This window comes from Vulpes vulpes, chromosome 6 (genome assembly GCF_048418805.1).
Source record: "Vulpes vulpes isolate BD-2025 chromosome 6, VulVul3, whole genome shotgun sequence".
NCBI lineage: Eukaryota > Metazoa > Chordata > Mammalia > Carnivora > Canidae > Vulpes > Vulpes vulpes.
Window position 1 is genome coordinate 93152693 of NC_132785.1, and position 19362 is coordinate 93172054.

General features: G+C 38.5%; 1 protein-coding gene across 1 annotated transcript in view; it reads left to right on the forward strand.

Moving 5' to 3' along the window:
- The window catches only part of PELI2 (pellino E3 ubiquitin protein ligase family member 2), a 183069-nt gene that overhangs the window by 146421 nt on the left and 17286 nt on the right, over nt 1-19362 (forward strand). The window contains exons 3-4 of the mRNA XM_026000634.2: nt 9305-9406; nt 18912-19109. Of these exons, the coding sequence (XP_025856419.1) occupies nt 9305-9406; nt 18912-19109 (300 nt within the window). The remainder of the gene's footprint in view (nt 1-9304; nt 9407-18911; nt 19110-19362) is intronic.

The following is a 19362-nucleotide window of genomic DNA, read 5'->3' on the forward strand; positions in this document are numbered from 1 at the left end:
TAGCTTCTATGTCTGCAAATACTTACTCAGATAGTAAACATATGTTGCAGCAGATTCATGCAATCTTTAGAGCACTGTCCATGGACTAATTAAATATCTCTCTATAAGTGTACCAACTCCTGTTCCTATATGAGACTGCAGTTAGGCATCGTTGTCTGTCTTAAGGTATATGGCAGTAAGAAATCCCATTTTTGTTTTAATTTTCGCTGAAATACTTGGCATTTGCAAGAACATTGCATCTTTGTTTCTTCCCATGCTCCTCCTTGTTCACATCTAGAACTGGTCAAAAGCAAAAACACTGCTTTTTTGAAGAATGCATTTTTTGAAGGTCAGTTTCTCCCAGGGTGGTCCCCATTGTCCTCCACCTTACCATGGATGAGGTGGTCCTTGCTGTGGGGGTGACCCTGGTTACCTCGTAGTTCTGACATCTGCCGTGTACATTGAGATCAGTGAAGCTCCAGGGCATTGCCTCGCACTTGCGGGACTGCATCCTCCTTTGTGGTAGCTGCTCCCCAATATATGTGGAAAGATGTCTGTAGGGTCTGCGGTAAAACATGCACTTTAAAAGTCACCATTAGAAATAGGCTGTCACTTACGGGGACTAGTGCCCAGAATGCGCTTGGCAATGTGAGCATGTTTGGGGTACCAGTGTGTGACCTCACCGCAACATTTCTGTGTGGGAAAACTGCACTTCAGCCCTATTTCCCAAAAGAGAGGAGACAAGACAACTAATAAAAGAGGAGATTGCACATTAGGTAGGCTAGTGGGTTCTAAAGGTACCTATTATGTGAACAAATCCTTACAGACTGGAATCTGACCTTTTCTCTTGTTCAGTACTTTGTGATAAGGTGTAGCAGAAGCAGTAACCTTGCTGGGACAGCAGTGACTTTTCTGGACCCAGGACCAACACTTGTAAAATGACCAAATCAAGGCACAAAGCCCTTAAGTATCTTGTCCAGATGGTGAGTGAGAACTCATCATGATCCATACTGTCAGCCATGCAAGATACTGCCTGAATGGAAGGCTGATGTGAAAAGATAGTAGTCCTTGCCCTTGGGGAGCTTTTCATCCAACGTAAATGTTAGAATTCCTTCAGGACAGGTGTCCACAAGGCATGTAAGGATGTCCCTCTCCAGCTCTGGCCCTTGGCTGTTCATGTTTTCTGAACTCTATCTGAGATCCTCTCCTGTGACTGGGCCCCCTGACCAAATCCATCTTCCTTGTAATTAGGAGTGACTCCAAATTAGAAACAGGTTCTCCTCAAATGTTCATATCTCTTCTGGCATCTGTGTCTGCTGGATTGATTGACCATGTCCTCCCAGCCCACGTCCAGCCTATGCATGCAGTACATTCTCTGCCAAGGTTCATCCAGTAGCTCAATGAGCTGATCCTAGAGCGGTGTAGGGGTGGCTCAATGCCAAGTTCAAAGCCATTGCCTCTAACAAACTGGCTTATCTTTTTTATTTATTGAGTGAAACACTGTTGATTTTGATGAAATCCAAATTTGCACCTTGCAACTTTCTGATCGTACCCATGATTCAGGCACTCATTTGAAATATGGCTCTTGGAAAAGACTATTTTAAAGAGTGTGTTCATGCAAAATAAATTATGAATTCCTTTAGCCACCTCTTCTCTTTAGAAATAGCACTCATACATATTTTATACATAAATTGACAAGGATGGCAGAGACCTCATCTTCCCTGTAGCAATTTGAGCCAGACTGATTGAGGATTTATTGCCTAATTATACTTGTCAGCCTGACATAAAAGTCATTAGTTCTGGAAAAACATGTTTGTCATACCGGGATTATCTCTAATTAATACAGTCAATATCGAATATATATTTAAAGCCAAACAGAATCGTAATCTCCAAAGCATATGTTACAGAGTACAGTGAACTGATGGTAAACCCCTTCGGGTCGTGAAGCAGTGCTCTAAGAACAAGTTTGTGTTTGAGAAGAGAAAATGCCATGTTGGACCTCATTTCCCCCTTTTGAAAACAGTGAGATCAGTGCTACTGGCATTAACTCACTCTGCTGATGAATTATGAAGAGAACTAAAGTGGTCATGTAATTTGGCAGTAGTTGGTGAGCGACTGTACCAGAATTCAAACCTGGCGTCCAGCGTGTGGTTTTTTCAACCTCAGAATCCATTGACCAATTTGATCTCTGCAGTGTCCACACATGGTCTTATTTTTGTTTCCTAAAGCACATGTGCACTTGGAACTCAGCAGGATAAACCAGGCAGTCCTATGTGGCAACCATCTAGCATGAATGGCTGCTTCTGCCCGAGGTCTAGGTATCAATGGCTGTTGCACTGAGGTGATGCAGTGCTGGGCATCTATCCTCCCGGGGTAGCTATCACGTGCCCATAGACACTGATACCCTCTGGTGCCCTGCCACACTGCCCCAGCATCCTTGTGGACACACTGCTCTGGATGATGAAACTGCTGCACAGCTCACGGCAGATGCATTCATTTGCTCATGAATGGGCATGTCTCTGCCATGAGCATAAATACAAGGAGTTGGTTTTGGACAGAAAAAGTTCAGTTCATTGGCCCTATTCAGTCCTACCCCAAAACAGTTTCCAGTATGTTTTTCCATACCAATTAAAATGTTGCTTCTATAGCAATACGCCCTGTCATAGAATACTTGTGTTTAGTAGGAAGAACGGCTGTGAGAGGTCAGTATAGTTCTTTATCCATTTGATCAGGTCATTTGTTCAGTAATCATTTTGCAGAGTTATTGATTAAAATATTAACTTAAAAATTAGAACTAACTGTTAAAGTAGCTGAAAATAAACTTGCCGTAAACATGCAGAGTAATTGGCCAGGGAGCCTATACTTACTCTATGATGCCTCGTTAAAGAGTGCTGAGTCATGGACATCTTGAAGGCTGTTTCTTGGTGAAAACCAGGCTCCTAGGTTTCTTGGCAGAACCCAGAAGACAAAGGCATGACTGGCTTCCCAAGTAGAGTGTACAGGACATTTCCTAGGACTGTTCCCATTGGGTGGGCTGTTGGAGCATCTCTGACTAAAGGAGGGGGTGCAGTGAACAGTATCAGAGAATACTACCATCTTTGGATCCATGATGGCAAAGCTCTTCAAAGCAGTTCTGTGTAAATTTGAGTTTATTTGGGAAAAGTTCCTTTAGTGTTGTGTAAGCCACCCCAGGTGTCTGGCCTTCTCTTTGGAGAGGCAAACACAACACTAATTATATCTACTATGGAGGAGACTCAGCAGGGTGCTGCTATTTCCAAAAGCACAGTCATTTGATTTAATCAGACACTGTGTGGCCCTGGAGCAGTAAGTGCAGTCCTGTCATAGTTGGCATCCAGGATGTCTAGATAAGAGAGATCATTAAACTCTTGAATCTTGGTTCTAAGACAACGTTAATAGAAAAATGAGATGTGGATTTGAAGAATTTTGTTTCATTTGTAACTCAGACACACACATACACGCCAAACACCATATTCCCTTAAACAAGGTTGACTCTAGTAAGGCATGTCCCCATTGGTATACATAATACTCGCAGTTTGCCAAAGTCTGGCTTCCTAGTATCTTACATAACTAGTTTTTTTTTTTTTTTCCTTCTGGCTCTGTAGTCTCTTCTCTTACTGGTGTAAGGCCTGAAAATTGCCCGTGTGACATGCTCACTGGCTTTGCCTCCTCAGAGAATGCTTTGAATGCCTTACAGATTCCTTTTATGTATTCATCTATGAATATTATTTTAAATACTAATATAAAACTTTGTTTATACCTCCTTCAACAACTGAAGATTATCACAGTAAAAGTACATATTTGCTCAAAGCACAGACAGCGGCCTCTTAGCCTGCGTTCAGGGACACATGAAACTGTCATGAGAGATATAACCGCTGCTGTGTGTGGAGGCACTGTGCCACCCACTGTGGCCCTACACCTAATCCCATGCCCGTGGATAGAGGTAAGGGGGACACACAGACACCCATAATGTCTAAAGTGAGTTACAGAAGACAGGAAAAATGCTTGGACACCAATAGGTCTTGAAAACTGAGTCTAGTTGTCTTTTGCTGCTATATTAAACTTAGTAGCTTATATTAACTCCTCTAGGGAATAAATCCGTTTTGCCCAACAACTATTTTGTATTCGAGGAGGAAGCCTGAAATGTTACACACTGTTTGCTCTACTCATATTTGATTTTTGCCTTGATGTAGTAAAATCCATGTTCCTCGCTTTCATTATGGTAATAGTGCTCATTGTGTATGGACAGCAGTGGCAAGAGAAGGCTCTCTGAAGTATGGGTAGCTGGGAATATGATTGTGGCATTGACTGAAATAGGAAATCAGGAGTAGAAAAAGTTAGGGCCAAACAATATAGTGATGCTTTAGATTATAAGTAACAAAATACTCAACTCAAAGCAGCCTTAACACCCTCATTTTTCTCTCAGAAAAAGTCCAGAGCAGGTATTTCCAGATGTGGTTCAACTCAAAGATGCCAGGGCTTCGTCCACTTCCCTGAGAGCCTTCTGACCTTCCTCTCATGTGCTAGATGGCCACATCCACTCCAGACATCCCAGTCATATGTCAGGAGAGGATCTCTCCTGGTGGCTCCCATTCCCAGGATGACCACTCCAGATTTCTCCTGAGTTCCCCTGGTAGGGTGGGGTCAGATTTCCATGTGTTACCTTCAGAGCCTAGGAGAACTGGTATTGGCATTTTCAGGCTTTTTCATGGGAAGCCAGCTCAGGGAGTAGGGAGAAAGGCATTAGGTAGGTAACCAACGATGTCTGTCACAGTGATGAATTCCATTTTCTTTCCCTCCACAGTTGATAAAGGCTCACTTAGCAGCCTTATAGAGCTTGAATTAGACAGGCTAAGTCATAACTGTAATAAATTAGTATTTTCTAGAAGCCAGTTAGTTTCTCAGTGGGCTTTTCCCTTCTATTCTGTGATTGAGAGCTGATCCCACTGCTTCCTAACAAATAAAAGATTTGATTATTTTCCTCTTACTTTTACAATTTGAATGAAAGCTCTGTGGCTGCCAGGAAGACGTTATCTGTCCTATTATGCATCTGCAGGATTGCCTTTCTGGTATCATTCCATATTCTCTATCTCTTTATATGCTTTTGTATATGTACCTACCGCATTATAGGAGCAGGAACATTCTATAGACATTATGAGCCATGTTTGTTTTAGAGTCTGGGAGCTCAGAAAACTCCCTGACATTTAGTCTGAGTTGAACCAGGACAACCAATTCCAGCTCCCCTGAGTGGCAGAGGTTGGCTGAGCTGAGCCAAGTCTGACACAAGTAAAGCTAAGAAAGGAAGAAACTGTCTTGGCTCAGAAGGGGCCTTGTTTGCGTAACTGGGGTTGCAGGGTAGTGCGCATAAGGTTTCTCTCTCTGTCTCTCTCTCTCTCTCTCTCTCTCTCTGTAATGTATATACTTGAACATTATATCCAGAATATCTGCAGTGGTTGACTATCTAAGCTGGATAAAACTGGAATCTTTTATTTTGTGGATCTGCAATTGTCCAACTATGATATTTTTAACCCAATAAAAATCATATGCAATACATTGAAGCTGAGGTGTCATCTGTGGGTACATTTGTGAACAAAAAAGGAGGGGAGGGAAGACCTGAGGAAGGAAGCTCCCAATCTCATCTTCTGTCTGTAGCAGCTCATTCAGTCCTCCGCCACTGGTGGCATGCCTACTGTGCCCCTAGTGCTGGGGGCGGAAGAACAGATAGAGGTACCGCCAGTGCTGTGAGAGGCAGTCAGCCTCTCTGCCCCCTCAGCATGGTAGAGAAGCAGATACGGACATCAGCGCTGTCCACCAGGCAAGCTAGTTGGGCTGGTTTTCCCTACAATTTTAAAGTGCCTAGTTTCTAAGTTTGAGTTGGTGTAATAAAAATTACATTATGTTACAGTAATTGTGTTTGAATTACATTATAGTGAGTAGCAAGAGAAGGCCTTACCTGCTCTCCTATATATTTCAGAAATAGATTTCAAAGCAACTTGTTACCTTGGGGAAATTTTTATTTCTGAAATACCTCCAATGATCGACTCAAGTCAGTGAATCTGTCATTTACTAGAATTTGAATTTCCTAAAGTTATATTTTAAATGTTTGCAGGGTTGTTGAAAAATGGGTACTTCTAACGAGAGTATAATCCCTTACATACTTGCCCAGAAAGAAAGCAAAAAGGGATTTCAAGCTTAGGCTGTCTTCTAATTCCCCCCAGCTAACCAAATCTGGCCCCACTCTTGGCTTTAATATGCAGACGAGGTCACTGTGAGCCCAGTTTATGTCATCAAGGGCAGTCTGCATCTCTCCATTTGTTTCTGAGGATGCCGTCAATGGCCTCAGGTGGCCTGGTTTTGACTGCCACCTTTTGCTCCAAATCCCAGTCCTGGCTTAACTCCCAGTCTTCTGAGGGCCAGCTTGTCAAGGTGCTTCTCCTCCCTGTGGGTGCAGCCTGTCCCGCCGCCAGCACTCAGGACTCAGTACGGGCAGGCCTGTTCTCCTGGCTTGGCACTCACAGAGGGAAATCAGCTAGAACTGGAAGCAATGGAGAGGTGGATGTCAATCCAATTCTGAAGTTCCTTGGCCATCCCTGCCACAGGGGAGTATATTACCAGCTGGCTCAGAGCCATTCACCACCCTCTGGGACTTGTTTTCTCCCTGCAGAATCGCTTTTCCAACTTCTCCATCTTCCCTACATCCAGAAGCTTCCAGAACACATCCTGCCAATGGTACTTTCTTAGTCAAAAAGTCTCAGAGAAAACATTTCCCTGACCCCAAAGTGTTCACCTTTCCTAATCTTGGTCATTCACATGTAGCCACATACATAGCAGGCAGAAATTTGAAATTATAAAGTTTGAGTGAGCTCAACATTCAGAGTGTCCTAGATCAGGCATTCAAGGAAGGCTTCAGAGCCCCTGTGCTTTCCTCCCTGATTGGGATTGGCCATACAGGGGTCAGCCTAGGTTGTGTGCTCTCCTGTCCTGGAAGCAGTTCCTGGGTATGACTTTCTCTATCAGTAGACTTTTTCATATATTGTGTGGGCTTCTAATAACCTGGGTCACAAGAGTAGTTTGAAGGAAACATGTCAGAAGAATTGGGTCCACTAACAACTTAGGGCCTGTAAGTTGGCGATTTCTGGTGTTTTCTGGAGTGCTATGGAAGTGTCTATGGGGGTCCCATGCCCAGGGCTGTGCCAGGTTGTGGGGTGAGCACAGCAAGTCCTCCCGCAGCATCAGTTTCCCAGCAAATTTGGCAATATGTAAATGTTAAAACCAGCCAGCATATTATGGAGGAGAATACAGAATTTACAATAATTTTACAGTAAAATATTTTAATATGAGAACTTCACTGCAGGGTGCTCCAAGGTTCCAGATGTCTCCAAGGTTCAGGTGACTTTCTTCTAGTTAAGGCAACTTTGATGGAAATTTAAGAAACACTGTACTTAAGAAAGTACAATCATACAAAAGTGTGTAACATTTTAAAGGGAGTTCTGTTATGGCACTTATTAACTCCTTATTTTACAGATAATTGGTGAGATACAGGCATTTCTTATTTTATGTGATTTACGTGTCATGAAAGTTATGTTCCAAGTCGTAATATTTGTAAATTGAATACTTGCAAATGCAATAGACACTTTTTAAGGAAACCTAAAATTAGTTTATAAATAATTACTCACTGAATCTTAGTTTTATACGTTTGAATTTAATAAAATTATTTTCCTTAAAGTGAAGGGAAAATAATTCACTTAACTATAATATAAGCATCCATTTATCTTGAAAATAGCTATTAGTTTGGCTTTCAAAAAATGTCACTTATATCAATACCATTGAATTTGTCTGATTCAGACCAATGAAAATTTAAGACTATTTTTGTTCGTGGATTTAAGTAGTCTAAGAAGTCTTTTTTAGATTTCTGGCCATATTAAATATTTAAATTATTTCTAATACTTGTATTGTCTTAATGAAGCACGTAGAACAAAACAGTTCAGTCACGAAGTTCCTCAGGGCAGATGATTAAATAACCATGAGATTAACCAGGCTAACTTCAAAGTTGATTTGGAATGTTGTATTACTTTTTGCTCTAAGCAATTATATTAGTCAAATATAAATGTTCAGACTACATTTTCATTAACATGCTTTATATGTCCAGCTACTTCCAAATGCTTTCTTGGTCTTCATACAGTGTCATTATTCAATAAATGTTTAATAGAAAGGCTCATTAAAGTTTTATTTATTATACTTAATGCAAAAGAGTAGAAATGAAGATAAATTAAGTTGAAGTGAAATGGATAAAATGTAATTGAAATAATTTGGAGTACCATTTAAATAAACTTCTTCATTAATTTGGAAGTATTAAAAGTGTGTGACCACAACTTAAGATGTGTTCAAATATATCACTATGGAGAAAATAAGAATATTGTATTACTGGTTTCTAGCTTCTTTGAAAAAGACTATTAGCTTTAATCTAAAAATAGAAGATAAAATTAACTTAGCTTCCTTATTTATTAACTTAGCAAATGTCTGAGTTCAGCAACTACTTATACTTTCTTCTACATCTTATTTAAATCTTATATGATTATCACTGGCTAGCATAATGTATAGAAATACTTGTAGAACATTTACATTTTTTTCAATGACTTTTTTTTTTACTAGATTATAATCTCTTGCATGGGGAAAATATAAAAAATGTCATTGACTTAACCAACTGCTGTAGTGTTGAAATAAATTTAAAATTTTTTAATCCTATTAATCTAAAAATTCAATCAGTGAGTTAAGATAATATGGAGAAAGTATATGTTTTTCCAGAAAAGTTAAATCAAGTCTGGCAAATTAGTAAATTAGCTTTGATTTGACTTAAATATTATTCATACTAAGAGTATTGGGTAAAACCAGAATTGTGACTGTTAGCTTCTCTGTAATTTGGGGCACAGCACAGGGAGAGGCTCTGACTTTTTTTTCTTTTTTTAAGATTTTATTTATTTAGAGAAAGAGGAGGTGACTAGGGGAGGGCCAGAGGAAAAGAGAAAATCCTCTAGCAGCAGACTCCCCACTGAACATAGAGACCCGAGGTGTGGGGCTTGATCTCAGGACCCTGAGACCATGACCTGAACCAAAATCAGGAGTCAGTGGCTCAGTCAATTGTCCCCAGGCTCCCCAGGGACAGGCTCTGACTTAAAAAAAAAAAAAAAAAAGTTGGCTTGTATTGGTTTTGATGGTAGGTGATGTTTGTTAACTATAAGCAGAATTGTGGTGAAGTTGTTGAAATGAGATTTTATTGAATTTTTATATGTTTTTATTTCATTTTTAGGCTATCAGCTGCAAAGGTCAACATAGCATATCGTACACTCTATCAAGGAATCAGACTGTGGTGGTGGAGTACACTCATGACAAAGATACAGATATGTTTCAGGTAACATCTTTGTTTTTCTTCTGAATGTGGTATAATTAACATAATGTCAGTTTTAGGTGTACAATGTAATGGTTCCATATTTTGTGCCTCTTGCAAAGTAATCATCACAGAAGTCTACTAATTTTTGCCACCACACATAGTTACAAAGCCTTTTTCCTTGGGATGAGAATGTTTAAGATCCACTCTCCTAGCTACTTTCACATATACTGTGCAGTAATATTTACCATGGACACTAATATGTACTTGACATCCCCGTAACACATTCTTTTTTCTTTTCTTTTCTTTTCTTTTCTTTTCTTTTCTTTTCTTTTCTTTTCTTTTCTTTTCTTTTCTTTTCTTCATGGACGTTTTAGCATACTTTCCTTCAGTTCTGTATTCTGATATGTAATCAGAACTAGCACAGTAGCATTTGGTAATGTACAAGGGGAAGAGGTGAGGATAACATAAAAACTAATTCCTATTTGGTTTTTGAAAGACTAAGGGGAAAAAAAGCCCTTAATTTTAAAACTGCAGACAGAAATTATAAAAGCTACATTCCTAGGTCTCAATGCAATAAAAATATGCATTAATCACAATAATAAAAAATTTTTCAAAACCAACCACTTTGAAAAGCCAACATGTTTAAAAAATATTTCTTAAATAATACTTCAATCAGAAAGGACATTGATACTGCAATTTTGGGGCCTTTTTAAATATTATGGGAACATTATGTAGCAAAATTCTTGAGATGTGACTGCATACTCAGAAGAAAAATATAAAATCTGAAGTGCTTTCATGATAGGAGAAGGGAGGAACAAGGAACTAAACATTGGTCTCCTTTAAAACTGACAGAAAATACAGAACAGGTTCATGACTAGTTTTAGTGGTAGATAATAGCCCAGAAATACACCAAAAGAAAGCAGAAGGAAGGAGATAATAGAAAAAAAAGTCATCAATTTAAGAAGATAATTAATAGTATATATAAGATTTGGTACTTTAAAACAATAGAAAATTAAAATTAAGGCTAATAGAGGAAAAAAGCAAAGTCAAATTGGGAACTATGCGGCTTTGCATTTCTTTATGGAATGTTAAATTATTAAATAAATGATAATGAAACAGGTGTCAAAACAGTATCCTAGATAATAACATCAAAAAGGGGGAAAAATGGGGGCGGGGAATAAGTAGCTCTGAAAAATAAGAAAATATGCCCAAGCTAGCTTCTAAAAAGAGAAATGTAAATTTACATCACACAGAGATCTGATTTTTCACTTACTAGATTGACAAAAGCCCAAATCTTTTTGTCAGAGATGTGGGGAAACCCTCTCCTACTCCTATAAATTGGTATGACCTATGTGGGGCGGTGATTTGGAAATGCTTGTGAAAAATGAAAAATGCTTACGCTCTTTGACTCGGCTCTTCTCTTTCTAAAGCTCTTCTATTTCTAGAGATTTACCCTAGAGATAGCCCTGCATACATGCAGAATGACATTTTTACCAAGTCATTGCTCAAAGCAAGGTTTAATAGCAAAAGATTGCAAACAACCTGAATGTCCTTCAGTACGGGACCAGTTCCGTAAATTCAGATACAGCCATACAGTGGCAGGAGGACTCCAAGGCTGTAAAACAGAATAAGAAAAAGCTCCATGTATGGACATGGAAAGAGCTCCAAACATATTTAATGAATTAAATATTAACATTATTATATTGAGCCATTGATAATATATTCAATTAAGATTACTTAATCTTAAATGTTAATAAATTTAAGTTATTAAATATATTAAATATTAAACAGTATATTAATTATTAAATATTAGCATAGTTAAATGATTTAAATAATGCTTATATGCATTCAGAGTCTCCAAGAAGATAAATAAGACATTATTAAAGTGGTTGCCTCTGTTGGGAAGAGGGTTGGGCAGGTGGTACATAGGGAGATATTTCACACTATGATTTTTGAACCATGTGAATGTGTTAGCTATTTTTTAAAAAGTTAAACAGGGGCGCCTGGGTGGCTCAGTTGGTTAAGTGTCTGCCTTCAGTTCAGGTCATGATCTCAGGGTCCTGGGATTGAGCCCCACGTCAGACTCCCTGCTCAGAGGGGAGCCTCCTTCTACCTCTCTGTCTACCCCTCTCTTGTGCTCTCTCTCAAATAAAATCTTTAAAATTTTTTTAATTAAAAATTTAAAAAGCTAAACAACCCCAGAGTCATAGTCATAGATGTAGACCCAGTTATTTAAGTGCCTCAAAAGTAAGATTTATTATATTTAGGCAAAATACTAACAGTGGTTTTACTCTTCATGCCATCCTATTTTATAATACTTTAACTTTTTTTCTCTTCTCATTCTACCAGAGGAAAAAATCTCTTCCTAAATAAGTAAATGCATATACTTCCCTGCTGATAACTTTATAGAACTTCATTATACATTTTAATACTTTCCCAAAATTATAAATGTACTTGCATGATTTTTTAAAGATTTTTAAATTTTTATTTACTTATTTGAGAGAGAGAGAGCTCATGAGCATGAGAGAGAGAGAGAGAGAGCACAAGCAGGGGAAAGGGGCAGAGGAAGAAGCAGACTCCCTGCTGAGCAAGGAGCCCAATATGGGACTCTATCCCAGGATCTGGAGATCATGACCTGAGCTGAAGGCAGACACTTAACCAACTGAGCCACCCAGGTGCCCCACTTATAAGAATTTTTACATAGGAAGTTTTTTACACATTTTACCTTAGAGAGTAGATGCTCAGTACCAAAAAAAGTGCAGCAAGAAAATTTTACAGTTGTTGGTGGTACATTTTTTACCACTTTAAAGTCAACATGTCACTGTGGTGGCACCTGTGATTTCATCACTGTTCTTTAGTGACATGTTGTGACAGAGATGACATATTCTTCACTATTGTACAATCACATTCCACTCACATTGCTCACTTTCTTCCTTCTCATCTCTGCAAATGCAGAATGAATGAAAGATTCATGAGAAGCTTAACATGAGATCTATCCTCTTGACAAATTAAGTGCACAATACGGTATTTTTACCATAGAGACAGTGTTATGCAGCAGATCTCTGGAATTTCTTCATGCTGCGGAGCTGAAACTTTATACCCATTGAATAATAATTCCCATTTCTCTGCACCCCCAACCCCTGGCAACCATGATGCTATGGTTCCTATTTGACTGCTTTAGGTACCTCATGTAATTGGGATCATTCCGTATTGGTAATGTCCTTTCGCTTCATCCATGTTGTGGCATGTGGCAGGATTTCCTTCTTTTTAAGGCTGAATAATATCCCACTGGGTGTTCATACCACATTTCTTTTTTATTCCTTCACTCATCAATGGACATTTAGGTTATTTCTATAGGTTGGCTGTTGTAAATAATGCTGCAGTGAACATGGGGAGCAGATATCTCTTTGAGATTCTGATCTCAGGTTTTTTTCTGATAAATACCCAGGAACAGGACTGCTGAATCACATGGCAGTTTTATTTTTAATTTTTTAAGGAAACTCCATCCTGTTACAAACTTTGAAATGCTTTCTGCATACTTCCCATCTTGTCACATAGAATATTTGAAAGGCTCAATATTTAATAAAAGTAAATTTTTACTACTTCATCAAAAGCATACTTCAGTGAAACTGGCATTATTTTTTTTTTAAGATTTTATTTATTTATTCATGAGAGACACAGAGAGAGAGGCAGGCAGAGACATAGGCAAAGGGAGAAGCAGGCTCCCATGCAGGGAGCCCGATGTAGGACTCAATCCTGAGGCTGTGGGATCATGCCCTGAGCCGAAGGCAGATGCTCAACTGCTGAGCCACCTAGGCGTCCCAAAACTGGCATTATTTTTAACTGCAAGTGCCTGCCAGTGAAGAATACAGTGGCCATTAGTACAGTTTGGTGCCACTGTTTTGATTCCTACTAAAGCACATGATTGCCTTAGCACTGTTAGAATAAATGTCAGCACCGTGGAAAAGGCAAATGGCATGTTTGTATTATTATGAAAGCAATTTTGGCTCCATGGATTTGGTCCTTTAGCAAAGGTCTCGGGGACCCTCGGAGATTCATAGACCACATTGAGAAATACTAAATTAAACTAACCTCTTAAATTTCATAGCTAAGAAATCTGGGTTTTTGAAAGGAAAGGTAACCAAGGTGTTAGTAGCAGAAGTAAGATTTATGTCTCTTGAGCTCTGTGTTCCTATGTAGTACGAGGTCAACCTCTTTAAATGAAGCATGGTAATTCAACAAGGATTTATAGCTTTACTAAGAAAACATAACACATTTGTCATTCTTACTCAAATAATCTGATTCCACTTGCAAAATAACGAGACATATTGGAGGATTAATATCAGGTCACTCGAAGCAGAGTAAAATTAAGCACCTCTTATGAGGCCCTGAAAAATCAAGCTTGTTTTAATTTTTTTCTTCCTTTTGCAAGCTTTTATGTCACCAACCTATGATTGAAAAAGTTACTGAGCATAAAGCACTGTAGCATTCCTCTTTCTCAAGCTCAAACCTTGGTGTTGAGGGCTGTTCATTGCAGCCATTATCCATTAAAATGATTTCTAGGTTAATTGAGCATTTAAAGCAGAGCATCAGACTTAGCCAGAGTAGGGCCTTGTGCTGCCTTCCCTACAGTGGAAACAGATAGTAGGCTCAGAACTCAGAAGTATTGTCACCTAAGGGAAAAAAATACCAATTTGATCTGAATTTAAGAGATGGGTTAAGGGTTAAAGATGGGTTAAGGGTGAGTTAATATAGCAACAATTTCATAGTAGTTATTTTCTAGAACAGGTATAAATAAAGGAATGAGAAAAGAATGTAGCTTCTGAGAATGTAAAATAGATAAAAAGAGTTTATCAAGTGACAAAAATGTCTTGCAGGGCCCCCAAAGGGACGTGTGATGTGTGATGCCAAATGCATCCTGATCCTTTGGGTAAGGAAACCAACCAGGCCTCAGAGATTGCTATCTCATAGTCTTCAAGCCTGGGTGCTGGCAGACCTTATGGTTTTGGTTTTGGTTTGGTTAGCTTTTCATTTAGTTCCATTTATAGTACTTCTAGATAGTAATGTTTTATCAGCATCCACCTAGGTGAGAAAAGTGTTAAAGAATATCTACTTTTTAAACACTATTTCTTAAAAGATGATACGTGTGTCTCTCTCACAGGGTACCAGGTCCCTGTCATAATCCTCCCACTTATCAGTTTCACTTCTTGAGCACCTACTATGTATCAGATACTCATCTAGTTACTGGAGGTAGGCAGCCCAGACTCCCATCTCATGGAGCCCACGTTCTAGAAGAGGCAAACAGGCCACAAATAAGGCAGGAGCAACAGCAAGTGCCAAGGCCCTAAGGCAGGAGCAGGGTGAAGGAGGAGGACAGTGAAATGAGATGAGCTTGGGGAGGTGGGGCCCTTAGGCCAAGTAAGAAATTGGAATTTTAAGCAAGGGAGAGGTATAATCTGATTTATATTTCTTAGAGATATCTTCAAGTGCTGTCTAGACAAGAATGGAAACCTCATGTGTGAAAACAGGGAGACCGGTTTGGAGACTAAGGTAATGCAATCCAAGGAAGGGCTGCTAGCAGTGGGAACTAAGGTGGGGAGACATGGAAGGATGGAAGCTGTGTTTGGGGGGAGTGTTGACAGGCAGGGTTAAACATGGGTGTGAAGGAGAGTAAAGAATCAAGAATAATTCTTCAGTATTGATTTTTAGCTTGAGCAAAGTGGATGCCAGTTGTTGACACGGGGAATCTAGGGGGTTGAAGAGGAATCCAGATTCTGTTTGGAACATGTTACATTTTGACATGCTTATTAGACCTCTAAATGGAGATTGGCAATGCTGGTCTGAAGTTCTGGGTAGAGATCAGGGCTTTTTGGCTAATAATGGGAATAGACAAGATTACCTAGGGAAGAATCAGAAAACAAAGGGAAAGGGGCTCTTTGCCAACTAGCCTGTAAGAGTTTCATTATTCCAATAGCAGATACAGGTATGCCAGGATATCCTGGCTGATGATAAGCCCTGGAAACCTCCGCAAGAGCCATGTCAGTAGAGCCCTGTGGTAGAAACTCTGCCGGCGCAGGCTGAGGAGAGAAGTTAAGGAGATGAGTAAGGAAATGGGAGAGTAGTAACTAGTGAGGTTTTTCAAGAAGTATTGCCTCTAAGTGAATCAGAGAAATGGGGCTGTAGTTTGAGAGCTTGCTTGTAAGTGAAGGAATGTATTTTTAAAGATGAGGAACTAGTCTAAAACAATGCTACTCAAAGTGTGCGCAACCAAGCAGCCAAAGGTCTGTTAACAGTACAGAATGAACTGAGTAGGAAATCGAGAGGAAGAGTTTGAAAACTTTTACAGCACTTTTTATAGAACCTTGAAACATCCAAGCAGATGATCACTTTTCTAATATTCATTTTTATTGTACTTTTGAAAAGTATTGGTGACAACTTCAATTTAAAAAACAAATTGGTCCTTTTATCAGAGTCACAAAGTTTGAGAAGCTCCAGAATGTGTTTGATAGCTGATGATTAGATCTAGTAGTAGAGAGAGAGAAATTGATGATTGGCAGGGGTGAGGGGGGGAACAGTGTCAGGAACAAAATCCTTGGGAAGGAAAGACTATTGAGACGCCAGGCTTCGGTAGGGAGATTTGGAGAGGAGCAGCAATATTCCATCCTCATCATAGGAGGGAAGTCAGAAAATAAGGTTACAGTTGCAGGGACAGGAGTACCATTGGTACAGGAAAGGTGAGAGGGAGGCCCTTCCAGGTGCTTCCATGCCATCTTACCTGTTACCGACTAGACTGGCAGACAACCATACAAACCAAAACTTCTCTCATATCTGTAAAATTTAAAGTGCTGAGTGATGTTGTGTCATTGGTGTCAGTAAAATCCTCCCTATGGCTATTATGTGAATATCAGCCCTGTACAATTATCAGATGAAATTCAGAAACATCTTGACTTGTCTACATAACTGCCCTTCAGAGAATGTAAGGTTGATCCAATACCCAAAAGGATGGGTTCCAAGTTTTTGCACATGGGGTGAGTTTTCAGTAGGAAAGTGGCTTAGGTTTTTTTTTTTTTTCTGGCAAAAGTAACATGAGGTTTGTATCTGAAAGTCTAAGATTATACTGGCACACTACAGGTTAGATGTCAGTGGAATTGAATTGATAAACAAATCAAACGTGACCAGTCAGATAAGTACCATGACTTGAAATAATCGATCCTAGCAGTATGTTCCAGTTGGAATAAAATGTCATGTTTTATAGTCAATTTCAGTTAACTCATCAAGACATTAATTTAATACATTGGGATTAAATCAAAATGGCCTTTCCTGAAGAGAGTAATCTTTGTCGACAGTAACAGTTGTGTGACATTCTACCTAGAGCCTGGTTTTAGCTTTGAGCTTAAAGAGTCTTTGCCCTCTTCCATGGAGGTGACAGAAATTATGTCAGAAACTGTCTTTGTGAGAGCTCTAGGCAATTTTAGAACTTTCCACATTTCACTCCTGAGCTTCATTGGAATAAAGGTTCAAGACAAGTTTATTTCTGAGTTTAGAGTAGCCTTTATGTTATTTTTTTATTCTCTGTATTTTTGAAATATTTTACAATAAGTATTTGTTACTTTTCTAGTTTAAAAACATTTTTAAAGTGAAATATGTCAAAGACAAATACTGTATGATATCACTTATATGTGGAATCTAAAGAAAAAAAAAAAGACAACCATAGAAACCAGAGACTAGAATGGTAGTTAACCACAGGCTGAGGGCATGGGGAAGGTAGAAAGGTATTGGTCACATAGCTGTAAGATGAACAGGTTCTGGGGATCTAGTGTACAGCATGGTAATCATAGTTAATAATATTGTGTTGTATACTTGAAAGTGGCTAAGAGAATAGCTTTAAAAAAAAAAGGCTTAAAAAAAAAACCACTCTGAATCAGAGCTTCTGAGTCACATACCCCGCTTTTAAATGAATTTAGCTGAGGGAAGACTCTGAACTTTAGAAAGATGAATTGATAAGATTTGTAATATCGCTTTAGATTTTTATGTTGCATTTTTTAACAAGTTATATGTTTTCTAAACCTGAAAGGCACACATTCAGGCAATATGCATCTATTCACAATGATGAGTTTCAGTGAACCCAGAGGTTTAGTTTATTCTAGATACATTTCATTAGAACAAGAAATTAAGGGTTGTAAAAAAAAAAAAAAAAAAAAGGAGAGAGGAGGAAGAGAGAGAGAAAATAGATGTCTGTTGTCTGTTGGTTTAATAGAGATAGTCTATGCATGAAAATATGTGACATTTACAAAAGAAATTTAATAATTTTCCGGGAAGCAAACAGAGCTAAATGATGCAAGAGAATATATATTTGTTCACTTTTATTTCTTTAGATGAAAAATATATTAAATCTTATGTTTTAGACAGAATTTTGAGATCAGGATAAAGATACCTGAGAAATTGACTGTTGGGGGTCTTCTGTATATACATCTGGGGGGTTTATGTGTTTCTCCCCTCGTCAGCTTCTGAATCAAAGTCACTAGTGTTAGGAAAGAACATTAACATTCTATTTAGTGACAAGTGATTTATTTACATATAAATGATTTTAATTTAAAAAGTCTCTGGTGTATAAATAACATATATCACTGTTTTCTGGTCAGAGGTTCATAAAACAGCATTACATAAATGTTTTAATATTTTGTCTTGAGGATTTTTTTGTTGTGTAAACAAATACTTAACTCTTCCCAGTTCACAGGACAGAACAGTACCTATCTTACTTGCATTTATTGATTATGGAAACCTTTTTAGAACTGTAAGATCCTCCTAATGAAATATATTCTTTCTGGAAGCATTTAATCTTACCAAGGAAAGCAAGTCGACATAATATTATTGGCAACTTCTTAGACTTTCCCAAGAGAGATTTTTTTTTTAAATCCAAAATTGAAATGTTAAGATCAGTTTTTTAAATCTTTAATCTGACTGCATCCCAAACTTGGGGTTGACTTGTATTGCCCTTCACATCATTCTCATTTACAGTGAATAATGGCAACAGGCATTTGATCTATGTCTGGGTTAGGGCTAGTCTTGTTCCATGCCATGAGTCACTGGTGGATTTACTTAGTGGGGAAAACCAATACCTGCTGCTGGGCAAGAGTTCTTTTGTTTGTTGTCTTTCTTTAAAATCTTGTTTTTCTCCAGCTGGAAATAGGGGGGTAAGGAGGGTGGGGTAGAGAATAATTTACTATTAAAGTAATATTTTCACCTGATCCCAGAGATACAGCCTGTTGGGAGGCAAGCTCTAATGTTTTTCTCCAGAATAAAAAAAAATTTAGCTTTTCTCTTACTATTTAAAATCTGGTGATTAGTTAACTATAATATCTCCCATAGTTAAACAAGGAAAGGGACAGCTAAATTTTTTTCATTAAATTCTTACCCTCAGAGCAGAGATAACAAATGTTAAAGAGATCCGGAACATTCATCCCATGTGAGCAAAATATGGTGACATATTTTTCAAATAAATCATGAGTACATTTGATTTATTTAGGTGGGCAGGTCAACAGAAAGCCCTATCGACTTCGTTGTTACAGACACAATTTCTGGCAGTCAGAACAACGATGAGGCCCAGATTACACAAAGCACCATATCCAGGTTTGCCTGCAGGATCGTCTGTGACAGGAATGAACCATACACTGCACGGATATTCGCAGCCGGATTCGACTCTTCCAAAAACATATTTCTTGGAGTAAGTACTATTACTAAGTACATTGTTTCAAGAAAAACAGCTGTTTATTATCAGATAAAACATTTGAGTGTGGCCAAAACTTTGCTTTCCACAATGCTTCTAGTTAGACTTGGAGATTTTAGTCTTCAGATATGGAATTTGAGAGGTTGCTATTAAGAAACTAAAAATAACTATGTCATTACTTGATACTTGTTCTGTTTGCTATATTATAATATGTAGAGTAATTACTTTTGAAAAATACATATTGACATCA